General features: G+C 38.0%; 1 protein-coding gene across 4 annotated transcripts; it reads right to left on the reverse strand.

Moving 5' to 3' along the window:
- Positions 1 to 3,224: 3,224 nt before the first annotated feature.
- On the reverse strand, positions 3,225 to 9,885 carry LOC116192816 (serine/arginine repetitive matrix protein 1-like). Of its 4 annotated transcripts, none has more exons than XM_031521465.1 (9): positions 9,728 to 9,885; positions 8,466 to 8,583; positions 8,101 to 8,286; positions 7,901 to 8,015; positions 7,757 to 7,791; positions 7,514 to 7,666; positions 4,374 to 6,904; positions 4,086 to 4,148; positions 3,225 to 3,570 (listed from the first exon to the last, which is right to left on the reverse strand). In XM_031521465.1, exons 2-9 carry the CDS (start codon positions 8,534 to 8,536, stop codon positions 3,503 to 3,505), a joined length of 3,222 nt encoding a protein of 1,073 aa, XP_031377325.1. In that variant the 5' UTR covers positions 8,537 to 8,583; positions 9,728 to 9,885; the 3' UTR covers positions 3,225 to 3,502. The 4 variants fall into 4 exon arrangements, with proteins under 4 accessions (XP_031377325.1, XP_031377327.1, XP_031377328.1 ...); XM_031521467.1 differs by having other exon boundaries at positions 9,614 to 9,858; XM_031521468.1 differs by lacking the exon at positions 9,728 to 9,885 and adding an exon at positions 9,345 to 9,606.
- Positions 9,886 to 12,457: the final 2,572 nt, after the last annotated feature.

Raw genomic sequence — 12,457 nt, forward strand, 5'->3', positions numbered from 1 at the left:
CAAAAACGAGTTCGAATCTCTAAGCATTGATATAGTTATGACTCAAATTGAACATTCCACGACTTATAAGGGTTGCTACGCTGGTCGGCTTTAATTTATAAAATGAAAGTTTTGTCTAGCTAGCTCTAACGGTTTATGTGAACATCTAACGCATGGGATATGCAACAACTCTCTGGTTCCCTCTTTTAATGAGAGCATTTAATCATTATAAATGGAGGATAATGTTCGGAAGGGATACCTTATGAGGAATGACAGATATTGCATATCCGTGGAGGAAATGTCTTGGCCATCGGTAGATTGAATAATTTGATAAAGTAGGAAATAGAGACCGCTTAACGTGAATAACCTATTGACTTTGACTAAATGAAATAAGAATTCAGTTTTTTTTTAAGAGTAGAACCAATTCTTTATCATAATATATTTTAAATTCATAATATATTCATTTAAACTCGTATTTTTTGTCACAGCTTTATTTACTGCTTTAGCAAATTCGGGCCTAATCAAGACGTAATTCCGATCTATGGGGTCAATTCCATAAACATCTCAAGCCGTCGGGACCCCATATCTATAGTTTTGCAATTGCAAGCGGGCAAACAAGGAATATAACTAAAACAATACCGTCAACTGAGAGGGGGAGAAGACTTCAGGGACCAAGATTGAATTTCACCATTTTTTCAGTTACTAACTAAAGCCGCTGAGGTTGTTTTCGAGTGGAGCACGAGCACGTGAACCCTTCATCACGACCGTCCGATTGGGATCTCCTTCCCGCCGGGGGAGGGAATCTGACGGCTGGCGTTGATTTTTCAGGTCGAATCGATTTGCTCCGGTGTGGTCACGCACGCTCCCTCTTGTTGCGTTACGGTGTCTCGCAGCTGAAAAGTGCCGATTCCTTCTGCCAATCAGCGTCAGAGTCGTCTTGTCTGCGGTCAAAGTGACAGGGGTCTCGTGTGGTCCACCGGCTGCACCCGTAGGTCGACGGCTCTGTCTTTCCGTTAATTCTAATGTGCACCTTCAACCCGAAATTTAGTCAATATGAAACTCGTTAGTATTTTTCAAGGAAATTTTGTAAATTCTTCTCACTAATTTAACAAGAATTTACTGAGGATCCGTATTTCGCCTATTCATAAATTCTGCGGAGAAATGTTTTCGAGAGAGTTATCATAACAACTTATTCATGCAATATTTTCCGATGTAACAAATGAATTAGTAAGAGATGAATACATAAAAATATGAGTAAGAATTGAGATATCACATAAATGGTAAAAGTCATATAATATGCAAAGTAATAACTAATAAGTCACCTGCATATTAATGTAGAATCGCAGACATTCTAAAAAAAGTAAAATATTATAAAGTAAGTAATAATACGAAACATATAAAGGATAATTTAGTAATTCTATTCTTAATGGGATTGGGACGAGTTTTGCTGCAAAATACCAAACCATTCTCGAATCTTACAATATTTTGTTCTTCAATTCCTAAATCTGGCCCATGACCCAACCGACAAACCATTTGATATAGCAAGGTTTGGAACGGATAAAAATCCCGTTTACACAATCCCATTGCCGTCCCAGACTGAGGTTCTCTACAGATTAGATCTGAATACTGGGCCGGGCGAGGCCTTGGGGCCGAGCTGCCTGAATTATCTGACTTGGGACTGGGTAGGCTCATTTCAGCCTCATACGATGGGCCCCTTTCTGTGCCCAAGTGATGAGCTGATTTGTGGGCCGTGTAGGCCGCCCGAGCAGTCGTTCGTTAAGAGCTTGTCCAGATTCAGGGAAAGGAGGGAGAGGAAAGGAAAGGAAGGGAAGAGAAAGTTACAACCGTCAAAAGCGTGCTCCGGCCAATGCGTTGTTCGCATCATAATCGTGTCGCTGTCGTGTTCATTTTCATGGCGATGGTCGTGTTCATGATTGTGTCCTGCTCGTATTGTTTCAAAGCTAGGTAATCATTATATAAAAGCAAACGATATTACCCGTTTGTCGCGTAATCACCCCCAAAGTTGAAACTTGAAGAAGTCATGTCATCAAATTACAGTCTCTATTTCGAAACCACGACGTTGTTCTAATTATGTAAATATTATATATAGTGGGATATTTGATATTCAATGAAAATGAAATCTCTTTCGATAACATAAAAAATTATACATTTTAGAAGTAAATATATGCTTTTGATACAGTGGAACTACAAAACACAACCAAAATATTTAATAGAGTTCTTTTGACAGTATACATATCAATTTTCTTACATATTAAGATAAATGAATATTTTGTTATTAGCCTTATGAGGAAGGCAATGGAAGTGTTTTTTTTTAATTATAGAAACGGAACAACAAAACGAAACTACAATATATTAATAATATTCTTTTGATAGTATACATAACCAGTCAAAATACCGCCTTTCCTATGTATATTTGATATATATGAATTATATAATAGAATCTAAAGATAATACCCAATCTTGCATTATATGAATACATATATGTTTTGATACGATAAAATATGTATTTTTATTTTTATTTTGGTAGCTATATATATAATATATATTATATAGTTGTTTCATATATTATTCGAACATGTATATATATATATATATAGATGAAGACATATGTACATACAAAATTAAATTATATATTGAAACCTTTACCATTATATTTTCATTTGCAAAGATGCGTTGGTGCCTTTGTAGACTTTATATTGTGTTGCATGCTCATTCACTACCAATACCGATTTATGTCAATTTAATCATTTTAAAAAGACTTCATCGGATATGATATTTTGCTTGAAAGATTCTTATTTTCTTTTGGTTGATATATTTGCTCACATATTTTCATACAATTTATCTTTTCACACCCATTCATATGATAATTTTTTTTTATTTTGATCGATAGATTTACTCACGTATATTAATTCAAATATATTATTTTTTACAAATATCTCATATTTCAATTTTCTTCAATGAGTATTTAATTCGTATATATGTTTATAACATTTTTCTCTACTAAAATAATTAAGAGATTATTTGTTTGGTGTTCGATCTCCATGCAACGCACGGCTATTCAACTAGTTTTTTTTTTAATGGTTTTGTGTGACAATAGTGGTACGCATAACTCAAGTGCATCCTAACCTGGCCTTTGGTGGTCTTATGATCCTATGCATTCTTTGCACAGTCAATCGAACATCCACTGCCTCTCCGAGATCAAATCCACTGTGACAACTGGGAAAAGGTATGAATCATATTAATTTGTGACTTTATAAGATTAGCAGACACCAAGTAACAATTCGAATATTCGACATACATCATCTACAGATACAAATGACTTCAAAATAAGAATCCCAGATGCATGGGAACGGCTCCAGAATCTCAGACACTACAGTAAGAGAAGGCTACGACAACTCAACAATGAGCCACGAAATATACACCACGAAGCCACTTCCTACATGCATCCGGGTAAGACGGAACATGAAATGTCAACAAACTGTCTTTTATGTCCTTTTAAAGGTTAACGGAGCTTGGTCTCGTTCGGTTTGCTGCCTCTAAATGCTGAGAGAGAGAAGAACGACCTTGTTGCTGAAACACGAAGGAAGTAAGTATGAGCATAGGATAAAAAGCATAAGAGGTACAAAACCTTTTAAGGATGTAACACTTTGTTACAAAACCTTTTTTTTTTTTTTGGTAATAATTTAGGACATAACGTTTCAAAATATTGCAATAAACTACATTATGTCAATTGCCCACTAACACATCTCACGTGTCTTGTGATTATATGATGAGGGAAATAATACTATAAAAAATTCATTTCTTAAATTTTAATTAACTATAAATCATATAAATATTAAAGAAAAATAAAAATTATTTTCTCTTGTCTCTCTCATCTCTCTCCTATCTCCCTCTTGTGCCTTTTACCCAGGAGATGCAGCATATTAGCACAGGCTATCAGATTTACCAAGTAACATGCGTGTGTATTTGTGTGCGTTTGTGGCTCTATGATGCAGGGGTCACATGCCATTTCCTTTTCCGTTTCGTCAAACTAAACATGCTACATAAAGAAGTACGGAAACACGACTGGGAAAAGCAATAGCTACCTTTAGTTGTAGAAGCTGCAGACAAGCCACGACCGTCCTGGAACTTATGCGAACCAGAATGGCCTACACGAGAATTGTGAGAATGGCGGAATGAGATTCTGGAATACTTTGTGATGAAAGAGAACAAAGAGCGGCATTGATGACGACAATATGCATTACATGCATGCATAGTTTCATGGAAAAAAAACTAATAACCAATATTTCAGAATCGGGTAAGCCCTAGATACTTGCAAATAATTGTGTAAAAGGTTTAACGGAATGGAGCAGCCAGGAGGAAGCAAGATTCACCTGATATTTGATCATAAGCATCCAAATGTTTGTCATATCCATCAGCCTGGAAGGTTTTCGGATGCCCAAAGTTCTTCGCGTGGAGAGCCGCCTTGAGCAGCAGCTTATCAGTGCTTCTTTTGCTGGAAGTCCTTGGATCCTCAGAGTCATCCTCTCCCTCAGAATAGACGGACGGGCTCGACCATCCCGATGAGTTACCATCTCCCTTGCTCTTCCGAGCAAACTTGAGCAGTCTCTTCAGTCCCTTGGGAGCATCCTTGTGGAATATCATGGAGGGAGGGTTCTCGGCATTCCCCCATTCATTGATATCAGGCTCGCTACTCTCTTCCTGCAGCATCTGAGACAGAGAGTGCCGGATCCGTGGGCTTGAGGACCCAATGGGGACAGTAGTAATCGACGGTTCTATTTGTGATGTATGGAGGTATTCTCGTCGATTGGTCTCCTCCTCTTGCTGCTCTTCTTCAATCTCGACCCAGGTCATAGGGGATATTGTGGGCCCTTCTTCTTCTTCTTCGGCTCGGATGTCTGTGGATTCTACTACAGTACTTTTAAGTCCATGTTCAACTTCAGTGCTAGCAACTGGGTCGAAGGTCTCCGATTCACAAACTTCCTCGTGCCCATTTTCTCGCGTCTCTGTTACTACGGTTACATCAGGTTCAGGAATGCTGTTTTCAGCTTCTTTTTCCACTGATTCATGCTGTCTCACCTTCTCTGGCATAGCATCAATTTGTTCAGGTTCCTGAACTTCACTAGGATTTAGACCATTATTGACAGGTTCTTCAGGCGGTTTACTAGATTTTTTAGTAACAGAGGGAACAGCAAGAGGACCAGCACCCATTACAGCATTCTTACGCAGAGGTTTCGATTCCAGAGGCACCACACTGCTCTTCTTCGTGACCTTATTGTAGAAGCTAGGTTTAGCTGGCACCTCACCCGAACCATCCGAAGAACCGCTCAAAGGTCTTGTTTTCGCAGTCTTGCTGGTTCTAGAGACCGGTTGAACCTTCTTGTTTTCCACAACCCCCTTGGAGCTCCTGACGTTATTTGTTCTCGGGGCTTCTTTGGCAGGCTTTCTCTGCATCTGAGGTTTTTCAACCTTAGTCGATTTCGGACGAGAAACCGACGGTGGAGGTGGGCCCAGAGGCTGTGGCTTTCTCCGTGTGGGCGTGGTCCCTGCAGAAGAAAGGCCGCTTGGTGTCTTTGCCGGTGAAATCCCAGTTCCTCTTGGAGCAGTGGCAGATGGGTTTGAAGGCCACGATTTTCTTGTTGGGGGCAAAGGAGAAGTCCGAGATGGAGTTGCCTTCTTTGTTGCTGAAGCACTCAATGCTTCCTTCTTCGGTTTAGCCGGTTGAGCTGGAACTGACCTAATCATCCTCTGTTGGGGCTTCCTCGCGGCTACTTTCTTCCCCGTATCATTCACATTCGCAGAGGCCATAGCCACTTTCCTCTCATTGAGAACCTCTTGCATTGCCTTAAACTTAGCTTGCTTCTCGGCCCGTTTCCCCGCATTCTCTCCTTGGAGCTTCTCGTCTCTCTTTTGTTTGTACTGATTGTAGAACCCACCCCTTTGCTCAAGTGGAAGTTCTTGGGTTGTTCTTCCTCTCTGGGACTTGACTGGATCCCGCTTGGTCTCCATCATTTTCATCAGCATCTCATTCAACTCCGCCTCCTTCTGCCGCGTCCATTCAGCTGAGGCAGTCAATTTCTGACCACTTTCCTCGTGTTCGGGCTTATTATCTGACTCATTCTCTGCATGTTCCAATTCTAAACTTCCATCCTCATCTTCTTCACCTTCAACTTTCATTTCAATAGAACCATTGGGAATCTCTTCATCAACCGAAATAGCAACAGGAGCATCAGCAGGTTTCATAGGAGAAGAGTCCTCGTGATCCGATTCAGGTCCACGCTGAGATGAGGATTCCCCCATCCCCGCACTCCATCTTCTAAGCACAGATTTATTTGCTCCTATAGTTGCCAAAGACCGTCTCTTCTCGATCTCTGCTGCCTGATCCCTTTGCTTACTCTCGAAGATTTTGATCTTGTCTTGTACACTCATCCTCTTCACATCTCCTTCAGGTTTCTTTCCACTCTGTTGGTCAGGTCCTTCCTCGTTTGCAGGAATCTCCTCCTGAGCAAACAATCCTCTGTCTCGTCCTGGAAAATAGCCTAGACTCTTGATGGTTAGGGCCGCAGGCTTGCGGGGCCCGCTCCTCCCGATCTGGATCCTCCTCATGGGAGAAGCAGACCTTCTACGAGAACCCGATCTAGCTAGAGCCCGACTCCTCTCGGCAGAAGTCTGATCCTCACTGTCCGATATGCAAGAATCATCGCTTCCGGTAGTCGAGCTGTCTCGCTCGACCTGTGCAACTTGCGCAGGTGAAACATTGTACTGCACTGGCATCTCTGAGTTATTTGGCCTAGGGAATACAGATTCCCTGCTTTCTATAGCCCTTGCAGAGGACCCATTGTTGAGCAATGGATCGCCTTTCTGGTCCCTTAGACTCGACTTTAGAGCACCGCGCAAGGCATTCCTGAAATTTAAAATTAAAAAAGAAAAAAGTCATAATCATTTCCAAAGTATATCAAGCATATGCCCTGCAAGAACAAATAACTTTCCAACGTTTGTATGGAGTTTAGACACCACATTAGTCCACCCACGGTCACTCTAACCCCTTTGCTGCCACTTCAGCTGGCCACAGCCACGCCCAAGTCAGCCAGCTAGGTAACTCGGGAACCGACAGTGAACTAGCCAACCTAAATTTATGACAGCTATTAAAATCTTAGTTAAATACAGGCCTCGTGTTTGCTTCTCGTGAAATGGCCGATCAAGGTCACTGTCACCCTTGCAGGCAATCACACCAGGGCTGGTGACAGTCACACTAGGCGGCAGCAGCAGCAGCATTGCAGGGGTAACCATGTCCTTGTGTGGGCTGGTGTGGGTTTCTTGCCATCTTCCGAAGAACAGAAATTCTAACCACAAGTCATTTTCAGGAAAACTCTTACACACTTTCCTCATTTCACCAAACAGTTGAAGTTTCACTACTGCCAAAACACGAAACTTCGGAAAAGATTTCCCAGCAGAATCATTCCCTAAGATACACATGAAATGTGAAATGTGGGGATGTTCATGGTAGTCTTACTCGATCTCAATTGCTCCAAAATGTCGAGAAAACATGGCTAAGTTGCCGATTTCTTCAGCAGCGTACATAGAAGAAGCAACTTCACAGAAAGCCAAAGCTAGCTCCCCTCTTAAAGCGCCAAACCTCAGATCCATGGCTCTTAGCAATTCATTTCTGAGGACAAGAAATATTCTGCATATAAGAGAGATACTGCAGAAGAGAACTGCAATGACAAGAGAAAAAAAATAAACCACATGCCATTACCTTGAAGTATCTGAAGAGTCTAGGTCTCCTTCATGCTATCATCGAGCAAAACACCAATTTGTTAAGTGTGTTACATAACTCAATGAGAGAAGTAAAACTAGCACCTAAGAAGAATTTCATAAATAAAGAAGGCAAGGCAGTTACCTTCGGTGCAGGAACCGAAATTTGAAATTTTCTAGCCTCCTCCAACTGAGACATCTCACCCCTTATAGCTTTGGTCTTAATTATGAGCTCCGATGAGCTCACGACATTCAGGAATCTGGGGAGAAGTTTGAAAACTTTTTTGTTGAAAACATGGACGGCAACGCTAAGGAAAATAAGCAGAACATGTCAGAGGCACCAACCTGTTGAGAGTTGACTTCGTGAACCATCTTGAACCATGAAGGTTCTCGGGAAGTTGCAGCTTTAAGTTCGAACTGGAGCCTTTGGCATATAATTCTTTCAGAGCAGGCAAGTATGGAAGTAACTGGTCGAGAACTCCAGTTTCCATTTTTTCTATTTTGTTGTCTCCACAAACGAAAACTTCATACCTGCAAAGTCCCACAAATATAACAAACATATAAAAAAAAAAAGGGGGACAAACAAGGAAGGGGTGGGGGGGATAGATATGATCTCTAATTTTAGCAAATGGAGGAAATTATTCACTGTCATGAAGAGAAAATATTTCTTTGACTAATTCCCTGTTCGAGGAAGAAGAAATGAAACTAACCGATTCTGCATAGATATAATTTGGATTGAAGCATATTGCAGAGGTGAATCGACATGTATATCAGCTTCCATCTTGGACGACTTATCTCAGGAATAAAGGAACCCGACAGGAACGAAAGCTGTCATGCAAAAACAAAACCACTGAGTCTATTAAAAACTTAAGGGGAAAAAAAAATGGGTGTGTGTGTGTGTGTAGAATAAAAGAATCGCTGAATAGGTAGAGGAAACAATGAGAATTCCCTGGGTTTCTTTTTCTTTCCTGAATAAATGAATTCCCAGATTTGAAACGTTATGACCATTGAAATCATACGAAGATTTAAATGCGTCCACTTCTGAAGAGCGCCGATATACATCGAGCAATGCCACAAACGGGAAAAGAAGGCGCTTACGGAACACTAAATTTCTTAGTCTAAAAGGTCAGTGAATGAAAGTATCCTATTAATCATCAAATCAATCACGATATCAGGCGATCCAACCAAACTTACGTACTCTATTGGGACGATTCAAGAATATGGCTTCCTTATTAAAGGAATCAATGCCAATGTCGGGCTATCCAACACAGACTACATGCTCAATTGGGACGACTTGTTTTTTCGAGCACCATTCATCTGGGACAACAAACAACCAAACGGAAAATGCCACAGCACCTAACTTTCTTCATCTACTAAATCCTTTAGCAGATGATTCTCGGGAGTCCACGCTCTTAGGCAAAATCGGGTTCTCCAGGCAATCATTAAACTGGATTGACTCTGCGGGATTCGAGTCCTTTCAAGAACCATGCCCAATTCATTAGCAGCTCAATTCAGCTCAACTAGCTCACTCCAGCAAAAGAAGTCAAAGGGATATAGCTTCTGAAAGAGCACAAAAATCGCAACTTTACCCATTTCTCAAGATCCCCTCTCCACATCAGACTGCATTTCTGTCAGATCTATAACTGACAGTAAAACAGTATCTCACACCGACACTGCTCCGACAAACAGCTAAACATCATAAACTCAACCGATGGAAAATGGAAACTCCAAGCTCAAGAAGATAAATTTCCCAGCTGGGGATGGTAATGTGAGTCCCCACCGAGTGGGAGAGCATGATTTAGCTCTCTGGGTGTCACTTGAAGGACCCAGAAGTTGAAGAGATTCTCGAAAATCTCACCGAAAAAAACAAAAAGCATCAATTGGAGAGACATGCTGAAATCGAATTGAGCAACGAAAACATAAGAAAGATGATGAGATTGTGTGGGAAGCAATGGAGAGAGCCCAGTGGTACCTGGGAAGATTTTTAAAAGAATGGCAGAGGGCTGGGAGCAAATCTGTGAAGATGGGACTACCAAGACAAGAAAGTGAACACAGAATAGCCACTTGAGAAAGAAGCGAAGCAAAGCGAGAGAGAGAGAGAGCGGAATATTAATAACAATAATTCAATAAATAAAATCGAAATGAATAAAAGTGGGAAAGAAAAAGGAAAATCTATATATAATATATAATGCCAATACAATAGAGTGAGAATAAATGTGTTGCTAAGTGTTACTTTTGACTTCACCGGAATATATTATGTGTCGCTTTTATTTTCTCCAAATCAAGCCACGTGGCATCTTCTCAATTATCTTTAATGCAAACAAATTAACCTCCATGTTGCATCTTCTATACCATAATGCATTAAATTGACGGATTTAAAAAATTTTGCAATGCATGATAAATATAATTTTGTAAATTCAATTTATTGAAATTATTTCAGGTTTTCAATGTTCGATTTAACTAGAAAATTGATACTAACGATAATATTTTTAAAAAAATCACCAACATCGAATAAACTCAAAGAATTACAGTAATACAAATAAATTGATTGAAGAATTCGTATAATTTAATAATAAATATAATCTTTTAACATTCAATTAATTAAATTACCTTTTTTTTTCAATTCTTGATGCTACAAATGCTTCGTTATATTCTTGAAATCGTAATTGTAATATTTAAAAGCTATTACAAGTATTATGTTAATATTAAATCCACTTAGAAATTAAAAGTGCTGCTAAAGAATTTATTTATTTATTTAAAAGTTCATAAAATGAATGAAATAGATTTAGATTATATTTTATTATATTTACTTAAATTTGAAATATTTGAATTATATAAGTGATTCATTTTTGCATAAAAGATATAAATCAAAATATCTTATACAATTTTGATATTGAAAATTAAGAATCTTTCTATCATCTTCAATGCATCATATTAAATGCAGTTAAAAAAGAAAAAAAATAATACAAGTGAATTAATCTAATAATTTTCAAATCCAAAAGTTTAAATATACTCTTGAAATCAAATCCAATTTTTCAATTTTAAAAAAATATTGAAATATTTATCCAAAATTTCCACACAAGTAATTTTACTTACGTTATTGAAATTGCAAGGACCTTAGAAAAAACTAATACAAGTAAGTTAATCTAATAATGCATACAATTTAGAAAGAAATATCTTTTCAAATTCAATTAACTAAAATTATTTTCTTTTTCATTTTTCAATTCTACAGATGCTTAATTATATTCTTGAAATCGTAATTGGATTATTTAGTCCAAAAATGATGTTGAAATTTTTTTTGAAATTTTTTCACACAAGTAATTACTTACAAAATTTAAATTGTAAGGAGTTTTAGAATATTCAATAACCATTACAAGTTTTGTGTTAATATTAATTACACTTACAAATAAGAAGTGGTGCTAAAAGATTTATTTCTTTAGAAGTTCATAAAACGATGAAACAAATTTAGTTTCTATTTTTATTAAATTTACTTAAAGTTGAAATATTGAAATTTTATGAGTGATTTACATTTTGGTGTGCTGCCGAGTGACTTATTTTGTACAAAAAATATATATATCCATCTTCTACTATATCGATTTTGAAGATTCGGATTCTGTTTAGAAAACTAAAAGGTTTAATTATTACCTTAATTTTATTCAAAATAATGTTGTTCATGCTTTTACTAATCTTTTTTATAATCATCGTTATTTTGACAATTATCAAAGAATTAGTTCTATAAATATAAATTAATTAATTTTTTTAAAAGACACTTTCTAATAAAAATATATAAATTTATATTGCAAAAAACAAATCGTGCGTAATGCATTGAGCCCATTAACTAAAATATCCGATATCGAAAGTCAGTTTTGACCCGCCCAAAAAAAAAAGACATCGATTTATGATCTTTATATTCTCTTTGCCTTCTGAAAGAGAACCGATAACTTACTGAGAATTATACTAACGGGCAGTCTAAGGACAAGATACCTTTCCGCTTGAATATATATGGGGATCAAATACAAGAGATAAGCCGAATGTCGTGCGTTCCATTCGTATAGTCTCGAACTTTCTATTGTAATACTAAATTATATTCGAGTTATTCTTGGTGGTTCGATGTCGTAGTCTAATCTTCGTACCATGGGTCACTCTTTAATTATTAATATTTTGAATGTTTAGCCCCTAAAAGAGGGAGCTCGTGTCCCACAAGGGAAAATAAATCAATCAATTAATAATTGACAGCCATTATGGAGTTAATGTGTCTCTTTCATGGGAAAGTTTGACATGAAAGCGTTGTTATCTTCCTCAATTAGTCGATTGTTAATTATCCTCCTTCGTTTTAACCTCAGCTCAGTCAACCTATATATATATATATATATATATGTATATATACATACACGCACACTAAATCAGTATCAAAGTCTATTATTCTTTCGATTAATTTATCTTCTATGGGTCAATTTTAACTCTCTCTCTCTCTCTCTCCCCTCCCTCCAATGATGTAGGATTTAACCTGTGGCCCGGCTTCAGTAACTTTGGCTCGAAGACTTTTCCTTCAATAACTTTCATTGCTACTTTCGGTTTCAAGGCAAGCCGAGGGCATATCATTGAGGGGGTGTAAATTCGAAGAGAAAATGCATGTTTCTTTCGGAAGACACATGAAATATTCGAGATCCGACAGCGGACAGGTCGAGAGATTACTTCTTTA

This window comes from Punica granatum, chromosome 1 (genome assembly GCF_007655135.1).
Source record: "Punica granatum isolate Tunisia-2019 chromosome 1, ASM765513v2, whole genome shotgun sequence".
NCBI lineage: Eukaryota > Viridiplantae > Streptophyta > Magnoliopsida > Myrtales > Lythraceae > Punica > Punica granatum.